The sequence below is a fragment of the Panicum hallii genome, chromosome 9 (assembly GCF_002211085.1).
Source record: "Panicum hallii strain FIL2 chromosome 9, PHallii_v3.1, whole genome shotgun sequence".
NCBI classification, from domain to species: domain Eukaryota; kingdom Viridiplantae; phylum Streptophyta; class Magnoliopsida; order Poales; family Poaceae; genus Panicum; species Panicum hallii.
Window position 1 is genome coordinate 61,755,411 of NC_038050.1, and position 16,309 is coordinate 61,771,719.

The 16,309-nt window shown below is 46.7% G+C and overlaps 3 protein-coding genes across 5 annotated transcripts; 1 reads left to right on the forward strand and 2 right to left on the reverse strand.

Moving 5' to 3' along the window:
* Positions 1 to 662: 662 nt before the first annotated feature.
* LOC112875909 (phosphatidylinositol 4-phosphate 5-kinase 4-like) lies at positions 663 to 4,335 on the reverse strand. The gene is made up of 8 exons (XM_025939915.1): positions 4,061 to 4,335; positions 2,827 to 2,991; positions 2,565 to 2,730; positions 2,363 to 2,479; positions 2,037 to 2,230; positions 1,854 to 1,960; positions 1,700 to 1,769; positions 663 to 1,413 (listed from the first exon to the last, which is right to left on the reverse strand). Exons 1-8 carry the CDS (start codon positions 4,084 to 4,086, stop codon positions 1,116 to 1,118), a joined length of 1,143 nt encoding a protein of 380 aa, XP_025795700.1. The 5' UTR covers positions 4,087 to 4,335; the 3' UTR covers positions 663 to 1,115.
* Positions 4,336 to 6,124: 1,789 nt separating this feature from the next.
* Positions 6,125 to 10,282, reverse strand: LOC112875908 (phosphatidylinositol 4-phosphate 5-kinase 6-like). 3 transcript variants are annotated; one of them, XM_025939914.1, is made up of 8 exons: positions 9,141 to 10,282; positions 8,309 to 8,473; positions 8,048 to 8,213; positions 7,839 to 7,952; positions 7,341 to 7,534; positions 7,153 to 7,232; positions 6,993 to 7,077; positions 6,125 to 6,806 (listed from the first exon to the last, which is right to left on the reverse strand). In XM_025939914.1, exons 1-8 carry the CDS (start codon positions 10,265 to 10,267, stop codon positions 6,515 to 6,517), a joined length of 2,223 nt encoding a protein of 740 aa, XP_025795699.1. In that variant the 5' UTR covers positions 10,268 to 10,282; the 3' UTR covers positions 6,125 to 6,514. The 3 variants fall into 3 exon arrangements, 2 of the variants coding, with proteins under 2 accessions (XP_025795699.1, XP_025795698.1); XM_025939913.1 differs by having other exon boundaries at positions 6,993 to 7,232; XR_003225236.1 differs by lacking the exon at positions 6,125 to 6,806 and having other exon boundaries at positions 7,030 to 7,077; positions 7,153 to 7,253.
* A 4,274-nt stretch (positions 10,283 to 14,556) lies between these two features.
* LOC112875910 (homeobox even-skipped homolog protein 2-like) lies at positions 14,557 to 15,681 on the forward strand. The gene is made up of 2 exons (XM_025939916.1): positions 14,557 to 14,684; positions 14,867 to 15,681. Exon 2 carries the CDS (start codon positions 15,067 to 15,069, stop codon positions 15,409 to 15,411), a length of 345 nt encoding a protein of 114 aa, XP_025795701.1. The 5' UTR covers positions 14,557 to 14,684; positions 14,867 to 15,066; the 3' UTR covers positions 15,412 to 15,681.
* Positions 15,682 to 16,309: the final 628 nt, after the last annotated feature.

Genomic DNA, 16,309 nt, shown 5'->3' on the forward strand with positions numbered 1-16,309 from the left:
CGGACTCGCGCACCTCCTCCGGATCCCCCCTTTCCGTTCCCCGCAGGTTCCATCTTGGTGCCGCGTCCCCTCGTACCCGCCTCTGCTCCGCCATTACCGGCCGGTCCCAGTCGACAGCAGCGATCAGATTCAGACCTCCGGATGCAAGCAAGCCATCCATGGAGGGAGGAGGTGGGCCGTGGGCGGCAAGCATTGTCGATGTTGCTAGAGCGCATCATGTTCCTGCCTGGTGCCGTTTGCTCCGATTGGTCGGCCGGCCGGCCGTGTTTGCAAGCTACAACTACCAAACAAGAGCGCATCATGTCTCAACATTTTTTCATTGGTCCATATTTGATAGTTTTTAACTTGCTGAATAAAAAATGCTCTGGTTGACTCAACGTCGTTTTTCATGAATTTCTTGAATCAATATTTCTATAATCAAATGAAGATGTATAATTTTTTTTATGTGACCACCACCTGCTTAATTTGTGGTCGACAACTAAATAGCAAGTCCCGGCATCCGTCTCTCTGTGAAACATGTTATGTGTGTTAAAATCATCCAACCCAACAATTCCATCAGAACATAGATTCCATGTACGTATTTACCAGCAAGTACTATATTACCAGATAAGCAGAAGAACTGTGACCTGTCGCCTCATGTAAAAAAGATTTACATCCCTGAACTGTCATTACAAATTTCTCTGTAGGTTGTCAGCGTCTACACTAATATCAGTGATTTCTATATGCATGTATACTTGTTTTAGGCGTCGCTTGGCATTACAGTGCAGTGTAAACAGCAGCTGTAGAAATGCAGCTGAGTGAACAGCAGTTTGCCAAGCAACTATTTTATGAAAAAATACTGTTGAACCTGCTTATTGAAATGCACCGATATCTCGAGTTGGAGCCTTATTCCTACATCAGAGCCAGCTGAATCCCTCAGAGTCTGCAGGCAGGGGCTTCATCATCCGGATGCCTTCTACTGAAGCTTCTGTCGTGCGCTGCAGTCTGGTGTGGAAGTAGCAAGCAAGGTCGCCAAAAGCTCTGCCACAATGCGAGCAGCGCCATGTTTCTGCATTTCAACACTGGTGGTATCCATGTCAGCAGCAACGCTGGCTCCTGAGCTTCCATGTGTTTTTTCACAAGTCCAACTTCTCTTCCTGGAACGCTTTGAATACGAAGTCTCTGAAGCGTCTCGAGTACTGTTTTGGATCGACTGCTGAAATGGATGTTGGGTCATATTGGAAAGACTTGTATGCATGCTCAAGCTTTTTGCTGATATCGTAATCTTGAAGTATGTCTATGATCCCGAAATATAATACAACGTCGTAGAACTCTCCAGTAGGCTCGCCAATAATCTGCGGTTCAATGTCACTCTTTCTTATTGTCCGTTCAGCTCTTATCGGCATGTTTGACCCAAGTTTTATCTTGGTGAACCTGTCCAAACGAACAGTCTTTGTTACAATAACATAACAATGCATTAATGCAGCAAAAATTAGAAACTAGAGCCAACTCAGCCAGCAAACATCAAGGGAATGCCAAAATGTTGGCCTCCATGTTTGACATATGGGTGTGATCTGTGGATAGACTATCAAGCAGATCCACTTGGGAAATAGGTTAAGGCATGATGAATCAAAGGATGGAAATGCTGTTGCATCTAGCAAGTATTTCGATTGGTATCTAGTTTCATTCAAGTCAAGAATAATTTACTGTCTTGTTTTACCTGTTTGCATCCGTATCTCCTCTAGACAAGTGAGGCGATGATCCTCTGCTGCTGTCACTATCAAATGAACCTTCAAGTAATGCAGGGCAATGCACTTTGTAAGGTACATGATAACCATGTGAAAGATTATTAAAATAGTTCTGTTTCAACCAACCTCCGGTCAATAGCCTATCCCTAGTATCCCTAAAATGTACACCAACCAAGAGACTATAATCCATGATATTTTCCTGCTCGAGAAACTCGCAGTCCCTGTCGACTTGCCTGCTTCAACAGATTTAACCTCGACGTTAAAATGTGTAAGGTGGTTGTGATTTCTTTCAGCCCTAGCATCACTCACCTTTGGAACTCCTGGCACCAATGTTTTTGCAATCGAAATATAAAGTTGAGATCAAGATCCTTCAGAGTAGTGTACTCATCAATCTCTGTCTGTGGCTTGTCAGTTGTACGTCCAAGAGATGAACCTTTCAGGTCAAATCTCCTATGAATGGGGTAATCAGAGCAGAACAGATTCCCCATTATGACAAAACGAACCTGGGTGATAGTACAAAAGCAAACAAACAGTCAGGATTCAGCCATGACAAGTAAGCTAGGAAAGAGTCAGTCTACTCATCATCACAGCTAACTAGCTATACCATGATAATTAGATAAATATTAAATTCTGACCTTCTTTTGGTTCGCTCCAGCTAATTTGACACAGTGAAGACCGAAGAACTTTGTGACTAGAGTGTTCTCAAATGCCCTGACATGATTATAATAAGCTCGAAGCATCTTCAGAAATATCTATATGATATTATAACAACAAATGTTCAGTTGATTAAGGACAAAACCACTGATGATCTTTGAAGTTGAGGAAGAACTCACAAACCTTTACTTCAGATTTCTTCATTGTCTTTATCATGTACTGGTCGTTGCTCGTAAGATAAAAGAAGCTTCCACTTTTACCAGGTGATGAGAGCTCCCGGAGAGCCTGGTCTCCACAAAGGGATAACATATAGTCTGCGGCATCAACCTTGAACAACTTGCGCAATGTCCTGAGATCCAGTCCAGTACAAATTAACTGCTAATGTCATGCATGCCACAATAAGGATGGTGTAACATATATATTATGTCTGGGAGTGATGACCAACCGGAATACTTGTGGGCAGTAATCCTTCCATTTGAAATCACAAGAACTGTGTGGAGGGGTGTACTTTGAGCCCTCCGGAGGGAACCGTGTCCATACTTTCTCCTTTGGGTCAAAAGCTGATGATTTAAGATCAAGTGTAATTGGACCTTGCTTTCCTACCGCATGCCTGTTATGCAGAAAAGATGATTGGGGCATAAACATACTTACTAAAAGGCGTATGACATTCTTAATGTGAGAATTAATATGAATCTCTACATGATAACTGAATTATCTAATAGTAAAGAAAAAATATTCTATATTCTTCTGCCACAGGGTAGCTCCATATTCTTATTATGCTACACCGCTTAATGTCCTCAGAAAAAATTATGCTGTTGAAAACTACAGCACAGAAGGGCTGATCTCCTGTACTATTTCAATTGGCAAGCTGCTGCCGTAAGCCGAAATGCCAAATTAAAGAGCATGACGCCATCATGGATCTTATTGTAGTCTTCTTACATCTGGACTTCTCTGTGTACAATAAACTCTTATGTTTCAAGTTATATGATTAAAAATTGGGTGCCCCTTATATAAAAATGACTTTCCAGGCATGAGCATCCAACCAAAAATCATGTGCCAAGCTCTGAAGTACTTGTCTGCATTCATCCCTGCCTGTTAATTTTCAGTAAAAAGGCACACGGTGTTATCATTCATGCCCTCCCGAATCAATTAGCAGAAGCAGACCAATCCTCTCTTGTAGGTCAATAATTGTCCAGGACATTAGGCACCATTAGTATAGCTCTCAACAGTTGCAAGATACCGGAATGACCACAGGTTATATACTTGAAATGATGAAATCCCATATCCATGACTGGATGGGAAGGGGGCAAAGAGATCATCAATCATTTGCTTCACATCGTTTAGGAACCGCACATGTTCTGTTTAGCAATCATATAGGTTCTCATCAAAAAGGGCAAAATCTGTCAACTTTACATTGGCATCGAACCAGGATGATCGAATTATCTAATGGTAAACATAAGATCACCAACCAAATGCAAATTCCTCGGCCCTCATGGCAATGGCATTACATTGCAAATCAACAATCGCATGTAGGAACAATTTCCCAAGTAGTAGAATGTTAGCACCGGATGTCTGACCGGATTGATGAGGTAAACCAAGAAACGGTTTTTTCTTCGGAAGGGTCATCAGAAGAACCAATGGGATCGAGAAATGAGACACGGCTGAGGGTGGGCACCCACCTGATGCCGAGCTGCAGGTTGAGCATGAGCTCGTAGTTCTTGTGGCCCTTGGCGATGGTCTCTCCCTGCCGCCGCGGGCCTCGCGACCTGCCGCCGGCGTAGGGCCCCGTCGCCGGCGACGGCGGCGGCAGCCCCCTCCCATCGCCGGCGTCCTCCACCCTCACCGTCGCGGCGCGCCCCCTCGTCGTCGTCCTCGTCCTCCTCCCGCGTGACCCTCGCACCTCCTCTCCGCAATGCCGCACGTGTTGTCCCCATCCAGACCCGCGGCCCCGCAAAACCGGATCTTTTCATAGTTTCTCTCTCCTCCTCCGCTCCCGGAAGTTTTGCTCCGCCACGACGCCGAGCTCGCGCGCCCGCTCGCTGCCCGCCCCGCCGAGCTGTGTGCTCTCCCGGGTTCGTCTCCCTACCACGTGCCGCCCCAGCAGCCACGCACGTCATCCTGCTCCAGGCTCCAGCTTTACTAGAAAAGCCTTGAATTTGCATAATTCCAGCCACTTTCGACCCTTTTTTAGACTCCACCATGTGTCCATTCTAAATTCCCAAGCTACCGTCGGTTTTTCTCAGCACCAATGTCATCTGTTCAATACGTACTGCTAAATTGTGTGGCTAGCTAGACTTTATTCTAGGGTTAATTATTTCCTTAATATATAGAAATCTAACATCTATGATCAAAGCGCAGCTCTATTTAAAATAAAGTTCTAATGTATATACCTAAAAAGTATACAACTGTACATTGTGCATATGTAACATCTCTAAGTTATTTGCAACACTATAGTATTACACTAGACAGATAAGTAAAGCTATTCTTTTTTTCATTATTTTATTGAATAAAGGAACCACGGCACAATTATTTTTTCTAACTTCCATATGCACCCACTCAACACTATGAACGAATACACGCACACTCTACACCTACAAGCACTTCTAAGAAACCGAGGATCTTGAGATTGATAAAATCACTACATCCCACTTGTTGCACGTATGGTTATGTTTTATATGGTTTTCTATATTATCAAGAACCACATTTTATTTTATCCCCAATTTAGTTGTTTTCTAGTGATGACTATGGTGTATTTATTTTTTGATTATGGGTCTGTATGCTTACAGATGATTAGCTCCCACAATACCACAACTACCTTATTATTATTTTTTCTGATCGCCTGACTATTTTCTGTATCTTTTCTATTTTATTAAAAATGTTTCCACCTAAAATTTATAGAATCTCTCATTGTTCTTTACTTTCCTTTCTCTTGTATTAATTTTGCATAATATATAGTATACATCAAAATTCTACACAAATTCTGAGTCATACATTAACGTGCTTCCTCTAGTTTCAGAATTCAAAACGTATCTAGCATTGTCCATTTCTTTACAAATCAATCACGAGCTGAATCTCAAGGGAAAAAAAACTTGTGGAAAATGCCCGGTTCCCTTAACGCGTTACAAGAAGTTGGTCAAGCCACTAACATCTGTTTGATCTGCATCATGGGGCGCTCTGTTCGGACCATCGGATCCAAAAACCGAGCCTCCGCGCTGTTTGGTTTAAGTCACGAGATCACGTCGTCCGCCATCAATCGGTTCCACTTAGTATTAAGGATGGGTCATTTCGCAGGACAAATTGATTCCATGAAAAAATTAGCAGGCCATAAACGTATTCTCAAGATTACGTAATCTTGCGTCTGAGGCATACTGCCATCATCACAAGCTGACCTTCAGGCAGACCAAAAACCGGTGCACTTGATGCCTCTGCTGCCACTAAGTGGGCCCACCTCAGCATTGCCTAGCAAATGCCAAATACATGGTTACTCTCAACAAACCGTCAGCAGGATGATCTTCCACTTGACGTTAACTGATACAATGAATGACCTTACCACTCTTACATTAAAAAAAACATCATTGCACCTCGCTCTTGGAAGCATTCAGATAACTAAATGGATGACGAGATAGAGGTACAAATCGTTAATGCGATGACATGCAGCTCTCCAGCGCGTTTTGGTTGGGGGGGGGGGGGGGGGGGTGGTCTCAAAGTAGGGTTTTGGACGCCTCAAGTGTGAAGCGCAAGACTGAAGAATCTCAAAATTTTCCCCTCAATCTATTGAAAGGCTCCCAGGATAGGAAAATAATTCCTGAGGAAAAGAACATACACTTTTGGTCGCATGTTTCTATGTATAATTTGATTCTGTCAGTTACATTTCCTATGTTCGTGGATGTTGCTGAACTCTGTATCTGTGCACATTGCTTGTATTTACATGCCAGCCAATCCGATTCCTGGAAATACCACTAGGAGCTCCAGCAACTATGGCCTTGGTGCCTTCTAAGGAAACTGCTGAACTCCTGTACTCCTGTATGGTGCAGTAAAAAGTCTATCAAGAAATCGTCACATTGCACTGTTCTCAGCTTGATCTCTCGCTTTTTCAAGTCACAGACTATCAGCCACAAGGTCTCAAAATGCTTTCAGCTGTCTACTTTATCCTCTTGAAAAGCTTTGTATATGAAATCTTTGAAGCGTCTGGAATACTGTTTTGGATCGACCGCTGAGATGGATGTTGAATCATACTGAAAAGATTTGTAAGCATGCTCTAGCCTTTTGCCAATATCATAGTCCTGAAGTATATCAATAATCCCGAAATACAATATAACATCACAGTACTCCCCAGTTGGCTTTCCAAAAATATCACCATCATTCTTTCGGGCTGTAAGTTCAGCCCTTGACAGCATGTTTGCCCCAAGCTTAATTTTCGACCACCTGCTCAGTCAAAGAAAATTAATCATCTTACTGTCAGAATGCATGAAGTGTGAATACCAACTATCACATTAGAAGGCTCAAGAACTAATTAACTGAATGGTGTTTTGAGTTCTGGTACCTTTTGCAAAGTGACTAGATAAAACAAGAATCAATAACTAGGATTTTTCTATATTTAAGGATCATTACCTGTTTGGATCAGAACGAAAGTGATCCCTGTCCCATCTTGAAAGCCGAGGTGTAGCAAGCTTTTCACCATCAACGTCAACGGCACCTTCAACGAATGCACATAACCAAATCAGGATTCGAGTTTTCAACCAACCTGCAGAAGCAGATATGTCTTCCTTACCTCTAAAATGTACACCCACCAATAGACTGTAATCCATAATCTTCTCCTGCTCAAGGAACTCGCAGTCCTTATCCACTTGCCTGCTCCAAGATATTTAACATCTACATTAGCACAACGGTAAAAGTGACAAGGTTACAGACCATTCTTAGGTCATAATGATATGAGAATCATGCACAAGATGTTCACACCTTTGAAACTCTTGGTACCATTGTTTCTGTAACCGAAAGATAAAGTTAAGATCAAGGTCCTTCAGAGTTGTATACTCATCAATCTCAGCCGGTGGCTTGTCAGTTATACGGCCAAGAGATGATCCTTTTAGATCAAATCGCCTATGGATAGTATGATCAGAGCAGAACAAATTTCCCATTATGACAAAACGAACCTGAGTAGTAAGTATGAAGGACACATGCAATCAGCCACAGAAATGATGCTTCAATACCAACATGTTCTGTTCATAGACAAATGACAAGGATAATGCTTTGGTGCAATTGTGTGTTTTAGGTGTTGGTGTGAAATTGGTGTGTCAGTGTTTATCCACCTGGTGAAACCACTTGCTGCAGTTTTTATCTTTAAAAAACTATTTTCTCTTTAGTGAATAGTAGCTCCTGCCATCTGTTTCCAAAAGAAAAGGAAAAGAAACTAGAATAAATGGTGAGGATAGGATGGACAGTATATAATTTTCTAACCTTCTTCTGGTGTATTCCAGACTTTACGCAATGTAGACCAAAGAACTTTGTCACTAAGGTATCCTCAAATGCACGGACATGATTGTAGTAAGCTGGAAGCATCTTCAGAAGCAACTGTATGGTAATAGGTAATCCATATATTTAGAACAAAATTTTTGCCAATCTAAGAAGCTTAGAAAGCGTTTGGAAAAAGACAGCAAAAGATATACCTTCACTTCAGCTTTCTTCATTGTCTTTATCATGTAGCGATCATCATTCGTCAAGTAAAAGAAGCTTCCACTCTTGCCAGGGGATGAAAGCTCCCGAAGAGCATCATTTCCACAGAGGGACAACATATAGTCAGCTGGGTCAACCTTGAACAGCTTACGAAGAGTCCTGCAATTGAACATATGTGTGCTTTGATGAGCATAACACTATCAAATGATTAAGAACACATACTATGCATCTTTATTATGGGAGTGATGACCAACCGGAACACCTTTGGGCAGTAATCCTTCCATTTGAAATCACACGAATTGTGTGGAGGGGTATATTTTGAGCCTTCAGGAGGGAATTTTGTCCACACTTTCTCCTTTGGATCAAATGCTGATGATTTCAGGTCTAATATAGCTTGACCTTGTCTTCCTACTGCATGCCTATTCCATAATGTCATTCAGGAAATAAGAAATTTATTTCTGTTGTCAGAAAGAAATATGACATTCTGAAGATAGGACCAAATCCTCTCTCCTCGAAAATATATGAAAAGAAATAGGAATTCATGGCGCTTATGTAATATTTAGGACATAAAGCGTGATTAGTAGAGTAAATTAGGTCCTGATATAGAACTTCTTCACAAAGCAGAACCAGTGCCAAGTCAATCTAAATATAATTTCATTCAGGTTTTAACTAGTGATGACAATTCAGAAGGCAGTGCTACGCTGATGAAAACACAATACCCAATCCCCTCTGCTTGCTCATAAAAATCCGGAACATGAAACGTTGTTCCAGTTTGAAGCCATTTTACTCTACACTACAAGGCTTTAGATGCTTTTTGATGTTTTGCATTTTCAATGCATGATTGCAAAATTTAAGTGCTTCATTGCTTTCCGAAAAGTAGATATAGGCTGTCACAAAGAGGCAGTATTAAGGTTTAATTCACATTGCCCAATGTAGATTTATTGAAGAGACCCAATGTAGATTTATTGAAGAACTATGTGAGATACATACCTAATTGCAATTTCAAGTTTCTCGATTACTTCAGGTTCAGCTACAGGTCATACCAAAATAAATCAAGCAGATAATCATCACGGCCAAGAAATGCACCTGATCCCGAGCTGCAGATTGAGCATTAGCTCGTAGTTCTTGTGCCCCTTGGCAATGGTTGCCCCCTGCCGCTTCAACACCCGCAAGGGCACGATGTTGGCCAGGTGCGGCGCTGGGGCCGGAGATGGCGGTGGCAGCCCCCTCCCTTCCCTGACACTCCGCCGCCTCCAGTCGTCCCCAATGTCACACTTGACATCTCCATCGGACCCCCAGAAGTGCACGAGGCTGCCTCCCGAGCCATTGCTCCGCCCGGAGGAGGAGCTCCCGCGCCCGCTGACCGACCGCATCAGCCATTTGAGCGATCTCAGAGACGTGAGCGCCGATTGGGCCTCGGTGCCGGAGCGCACGCACTCCGGCAGCTCCCGCGCGAAGACCTCCCTCGGGTCGCGCCCCCGTGGGGAGTCGCCCGCCGCCGCCGGGGACGGGTAGTACACGCCCTTCTGGTAGACGGCGCCGCCGGGCGCCTCGCGGCCCCAGAAGCCGACGTAGAGGCTGCCGTCGGACCAGCGGAACGTGCCCTGCCCGCGCGGGCGGCCGCCCTCCCAGCCGCCGTCGTAGCGGTTGCCATTGGCCCAGACGAGCGCGCCGCGGCCGTGGATGAGCCCCGCGCGCCAGCCGCCGGCGTACTCGGTGCCGTCGCGCCAGGCGTAGCGTCCGCAGCCGTCGGGGAGCCCCGCGCGCCACTCGCCGTCGTACCGGTCGCCGTTGGCGTAGCGCTTCTCGCCGGCGCCGTGCTCGAGATTCTTCGCCCAGGCGCCGCGGTAGGTGTCCCCCGCGGCGCCGACGTAGGTCCCGGCGCCGTGCATGAAGCCGTCGAGGAACTCGCCCTCGTAGGTGGCGCCGGACGGCCAGGAGAACCTGCCGCGGCCGGTGGCCTTTCCCCGCCGCCACTCGCCCTCGTACATGCACCCGTCCGCCCAGAGGTACTTGCCGGCGCCGTGGGGCACGGCGCCGCGCCACTGGCCCGTGTAGATGTCGCCGTTGGGGAGCGACCGCTCCTGCGTCTGCGCGTCGCCTTCGTCGGCGGAGCCGCTGCAGGAGGGCGCCGCGTCGGCATCGGGGTCCTCGCCACCCGCGGGCGGCGGCATCGGTGACACGCGGGTCGCGTGCCGGGCGCGCTCGCGCATTGGTCGGCCTGGGCCCGCCGGGTGGTGGTCGGGGGCTCTCTCTCCGGCCGCGGCGCGGCGTGGGGTCGCGCGGGGATCCTAGCAGCGCCGGCGGCCGCGCGCCCGCGCGCGGCGCGGCGGCATTGTCGGTGGGGGAGGGATCGGGAGGCGGCCCACTTCCAGGGAGGAGGGAAAAAAATTGGCCAGCGCGGAAGGTCAGAGGCGGAGGCGGAGAGGGAGGAACGTGCAGCGAGGTGCCTGCTTGTTTTCTGTTTTCCTCGTGATTTTTTAGGCTTTCTATTCTGGAATATTATCTCTGGATCTGTAAAATCCTTACAAATAATTCCATTCCATCAGGGCGTCAGCAACTGGATCTTTTTTGCGTGTGTATCAATCAATAAAAATGCTTATAGCCGTTGGATGGTTTGTATGGGCCAAAGATTTGCTTCAAGTACACTCGAATGATGATTCCGCAATATAGTAATAATAATAATGACAACAATAACTTGTATATGTATTTTATATAGCATTCGATAAGATGGATAAGCTTTAAAATTTGCAGACCAAAACATTTACTCGATAAAATTATACCGTATTTTTTTAGCCTCATTTGTGGATGTATCCAACATATTATTTGAGTCGTCATCCACGATGCCATCCATATAACTACCGGCGGTAGAAAGGAGTGAGGAAATATTGGATGGTACCTAAGACTAGCAAAGCCTCGTAGCCACCAAAATAATAACAATATTGACAATAATAATTTGCATATGTATTTTATATAGCATTCGATAAGATGGATAGGCTTTAAAATTTGCAGATCAAGACATTTACATACGAAGGAGCAAGTACATAAATTTTTGTTGGCTAAGCCTAGTTCTTTTTATTAAATGAAGCTAGCATGCTGCCAAAATAATATACCGACACGGAAGGGAGGTAACAAATTAAAATAGCTGGGCAGAAGCGCCGAGAGTTACTTAAAATAAAATAAAAAAGGAGCACTAAAATAAAAAGGTGTTAGTTTCTTGATTTCCAACAAAGTTCATTGTATCTAGTGGCGGAGCTTCCGGTATGGCAAGGTATGACGGTTACCGTACCTTAATTTGCTAGCAATATCATGCATGCTTTCTTTAGTATTTTCTCTGCAATGCCACCATGAATCAAGGCTTGGAGCTCTGTCTAGCTTATGTGTGCCATACTATAGATTTAATCTGTCCTCCGTCACTCTGATTGTACCAAGGTAAGCAAGAAAATAAAGGCGACGTCTATTGGCACTTCCAGAGGGGAAAGAAAAAGGAAAACTTTGTAGGGCTCCAATGTCTCCCTCGCCCATTCTTAAACCCCAGGTGTTGTTATCGGAAATATTGGCTGCGTACCTAAGACTAGCAAAGCCTCGTAGCCTTACATGTCTTATCTATATAGTAGCATGTGATCGCACGTCTTGTGTCCTGTAATACCGTACACGCGGCGCGTATAATCTTTCAGGCTTCAGGGTAAGCACCATGTGCCGTGTGAACGGAACGGAACGGAGCAAGTATAGCAGCAGACACGGTCTGGTGTCGCCATTAAACCAGCGCTCGGCCGGAGCTGTGCCCGGGAACGGACGGTCACCGGCCGGACCCCGTCGGAACAGCGGCGCGGAAAGGGGGAGAGCGCCCGCGCGAGGGCCGGGAAGCGGGGCGTCGCTGGCTGCCGCCGGGACGGGCGACACGGTGGCCGGCCGCCGGCCGGGGGCCCCCGGGGGTGCTCCACGCCGTGTCCCCTCGCTGCCTCGCCTTTCGCCGGCCATTCGTAGCTCGATCGATCGATCGTTCTCGCGCCGGGATTGGACGGTGCTGGGAGTGGGACACGGGCGGGGATCCTCTTCGATCGCGCTGCTATTTTTTTTTGCGAGATTATATAGCAACAGTCTCGTCTTAGGATTATTAATTTTTATTCTTAGAGTAACTCCAAAAGACTCTCTATATCTTTTCTCATTGTTAGAAATAGAGATTTTGATGGAAAAGTATACTCCAACAGCTTCTTTAAGCGGTTATCCAAATGTAGCCACTTTCATTTCGTATTTCTCGCTAAGCAAAGATAGATAATGAAAATGGTTTTCTGGAACGTACACATGATATAGAAAAGCTGTTGAAGAGTGAAAACATATGGAAAGCGATTTTTATGAAGAAAGCTTTTCAAATGATAATTTAAAGAGTAAAATTTAGAAAAACTCTTAGAGATACTCTTAAACATGCAGCTTTATTACTCTGTGGGTTCAGTACTTCAGTGATATAGACTATGTGGGTTCAGTGATGATATTAGCCTATCAGTCCAGGCAGCAGATTGATCCGCTGGTATGATTATTAATTGTTGACTAACCTCAGGATTATTGTAAAAATATCTGTTTCAGCTAAGCATACACGGCGCCATCATAAGTAGCCATCGATTATCCTGCCACAAAGCCTGTGCGGTTTTGTATGTTGCTTTGTCAACCTGAGCAAGACAGATTGGAAGCCGCCAGGACGGGTGAACGTACAATTTCGAGATTTGAGAGGGACGTGATGCCTAGCTAGATAGGGTAACGCCACATAGCTTTGATTAGGACCCTTATGTGTGGGGTTGAGATAACAAGGTTGTTACCTTATCCTCACTTGGACGACCTAGCTAGGTTGAGATAACATATGCAACTATTTTTTTAGACGAACTGCGACGGGCAAGATGTCCACCTGAACTTTCATTAAAAGATGTGACAAATCACGTATTACAGAACATAGAGATACAACCTAACACAAGGAAGAACAATAAGGAAGCATAACTCGTGCAATTTAAAGGATAATACATAATACCGGCCAAAGACTACCACCGATCGCCGAAAAAGAATCGTCATCGAGCAACTTACTCGCCGGACAAACCACAGCCAACACATATCTACATCGCCCCTCGTAGCTACGCTGCTCCACTGGTGAGTGGAGTAGTACCCTAACGTCTACACCACCGTACGTGCCACGAGGCAGTTCACATATCTCATCCAGCTAATGTATGTTTTACCACAAGAAAATTGCCCCTGTATATGTTTGTTCCCTGGTCACTACAAGCTGCCGTATCGATCATGACTCGCGACAGTTGAACTTTGGCAGCACTACGGCCGGTGCCGAGTCCGGTTATAATTAGTGTGCGTGCTTTTGTCCGTGACATGATCCCGGCTCAATGCTGGCTGTCCATCCGGCCATACTATCCGTGTTGGCGCCCGTCTGTCGGAAAGAGACGGCCAATTAAGCTGGCACCGCCGTGTCACCTTCTCATTAGTTGTGCGCGGGCTCCACCCCTCCTCCTTCCTAGGATCCCCACTGGAGCCCACCAGGTGAATCATATCATCAGCCAGGCATAGCTAGCTGATGCATGCACCAAAATTATTATTATTATTTTTATTTCATATGTATAAGCGAGACTAAAACCGCAGAAGCAAATGTACCTTAATTTTCAGTTTGCCATGGCAGTGTTTGTTACAGAGTAAACTATGTACGACGGTGGCACGCCTGCACGGCTGAACGTGGTGGCAGCAAGCATGGAAGGTTAGAAGATGCTCTGCGATTCTTCTTCTTCTTTTTTCCTGGTCGCCTTTGCCTCTCTGTAGAGGACATTCTTGGTGTTGACTTTCTGAAACTTGCGTTGCTCCGCGGATCGCGGATCTCCGCAGCAGCTAGCGTGTACTAGCATGCATATTGCCAGTGCCTCCGGAGGGGAGGGCTCGTGGCTCATCACTTTCACTCAGCTCGAGAGTGTGCTTTGCCATTCGAGAGTGCTGCTGGTTCATGACAGGATGGCCTGTCATCATGTAATCATATGAAAGTATCTGAGACATACGCTTCCCGGCACAAGTTTCCAATCTGATGCGAGTTCGAAGGTTTAGCTCCTCCAAACATGCCGGTAAACTTCAGTCAAGCCCAGCCGTGCCCGCTTGCGCTCTGCCTGCCTGCTGAGTCTGGCCCACGTTCTAGCTTATCATGGGCTAGATTCGTGTCATGGTGGTGGGCTGCACACGCATATGACTTTTGGGCCGTATACTTTCTGCTCGGGCGTTTCAACCAACAACCATCATCCATCTTATTATTTACTCCGTAGGTTCCTCTCAAAAAGAAAAAACAACAACTCCGTACTAGGTTTTCAATCAACCAATCATGCGCGCGCGCCGCCGAGGCGACCAAGGATGGCCTCCTCCCGGCACACCTCCCCGCTCGCAAGTCGCACCACCACCCCGATCGAGAGCCCCCGAGCCCCCCCCCCCCGCGACGCGACGCGGCAACGCATGCCGCGCGCCGCTCGTGCGGCTCGTCGGCCGGCCGCCCGGCCGGGCACCACGGGGGCAAGACCGCGGATTCGGGGAGGCGTCGGGTCCTGCCTGCGCGCGCTCATACACTTCGTTGCAGGCCGGGATGAACAGGCATTTCATTGCAGGGTTGGTAGCCTTTTTTGGTGCTGGGGTATCTTCTTTTAACAGTCCAACATCCTAACCGATCCTTAACAATTTCGTCACACTATTACTAAGGCTTTAGCTAGTAAATATACCAAGCCATTTTAACAAGAACTGACGCTCTGTTTCCACTGAATTTTAATTTGTTGCTTCCCACTTATTAGCAGACTGAAGTTGACCCCAACAGAGCGAGGGCAATTGCCATGACCCAACCACCGGGCACCAGCAGCGCTCCGGCCGCTGGTCCGCGCTGCCATCACGCCCAAGGCATGAACGCGCCGGCCCCCGCGCGTACAAATCAATCCCTCCATCCTCTCGCGCCAATTCAAGCCCGCCATCCTCCCACCTGACCGTCGTGGCAGTACCCATGGGCCATGCGTCCTGGCCGCCGTCGTCATCCGCCGCCGTGAAGGCGGGGGCGATAGTGATCTGCGTGCTGCTGCTCCTGCCGGCCGCCGCGGTCGCGCAGCAGGCGCCCGCGGAGGCCGCGGCGGCGATCGACGCGGAAGGCGACGGCAACGGCACCACTCGAGGCGGCGGCGGCGGGAGAGGCGGCGGCGGTGGCGGCTCGCGGAGTAAGCTGGTGAGCAGCATCGACTGCCAGATCTGCGAGGCGACGTGCCGCGTCAAGTGCCTCATCAACAACCTCTTCCAGTGGGGCGGGTGCTACCAGCGGTGCAAGGGCGACAACTGCAACGACTGGTGCAGGTAGCGGGCGCGAACGAATTGAAGCCAGTAGCTGCTGCCTGCCTGCATGTGTCCATGGACGGGGTGCACAAACACGTACGCGCTTCGATGATCTGCCGGGCCGGACGACGGACACTCTTCGACAGTGGTCGATCGGGTTAGTTGATAGGACGGTTCAGGCCATGCCACGTACCCAGCCTTCTTCTGCAATCTACTACGTAGATCCACAGTACAGTATATAGTATATACATACAGCCACACACACACACACACATATAATTATCCAGAGTTTGTATTTGTACTGCTATTTTTGAATAACCGGTCGAGAATTATACATACGCAATTATTTCTCTTTTTTTTTAAGAACTGTGCGCAGTGATTTCTACGTGAGTATATTAGTGAGTTGACAGTCGACACGCCGAACGCGTGGATGCGGTCTGACTCAAGCTATATGCAAAAGCATTTTTTTAGGAAGGTTTCCCTATTTATTCTCCGAAACAAAGCACACAAGATTCAAGATTCAAATGTTTAGAGCATCTCCAGCAATAGTCTTCAAAGTAGACCCTCCCTACTTCTTGAGCAAGAGCTCCCTCTATTTTTTAAGGGTAAGTTTTCTAACCTCAACTCTAGCAGTGGTCTCTAAATCTCACTCTCTTCTTTTAATCTAAAAGGTGGGACCCATTTGTCAGTAGATAAGGGACTCCCTAGAGACCCACCAGGAATAGAGGTTGGAGGAAGAGATTCGAAGACCTCGTAAAAATGGAGGATTTAGTAGAGGATCTGCTGAAGTGTGGTTCTTTTATTTCACCCTCCAAATCTAATAGAGGCTTATTTAGATCAACTCCAGCAAAATCCCTACTTGAGCTCCTACTCAAAAAGTGGGAATTAAAAGCAAAAAAAAATATACTCCGGTACGGTCCCTA

Bases quoted from the DNA above. Each gene is read 5' to 3' on its own strand.
- LOC112875909 (XM_025939915.1), bottom strand. From the start codon at position 4,086: ATGCTCAACCTGCAGCTCGGCATCAG. The intron at 2,480-2,564 runs GTTTGTGAGTTC...AATATCATATAG, and splicing joins TGAAGAAATCTGAAGTAAAG to ATATTTCTGAAGATGCTTCG. The intron at 1,770-1,853 runs GTTGGTTGAAAC...CATTACTTGAAG, and splicing joins GGATAGGCTATTGACCGGAG to GTTCATTTGATAGTGACAGC.
- LOC112875910 (XM_025939916.1), top strand. From the start codon at position 15,067: ATGGGCCATGCGTCCTGGCCGCCGTCGTCATCCGCCGCCGTGAAGGCG.
- LOC112875908 (XM_025939913.1), bottom strand. From the start codon at position 10,267: ATGCGCGAGCGCGCCCGGCACGCGACCCGCGTGTCACCGATGCCGCCG. The intron at 8,474-9,140 runs GTGCATTTCTTG...ATTATGGAATAG, and splicing joins AATCTGCAGCTCGGGATCAG to GCATGCAGTAGGAAGACAAG. The intron at 8,214-8,308 runs GTTGGTCATCAC...GTTCAATTGCAG, and splicing joins TACTGCCCAAAGGTGTTCCG to GACTCTTCGTAAGCTGTTCA.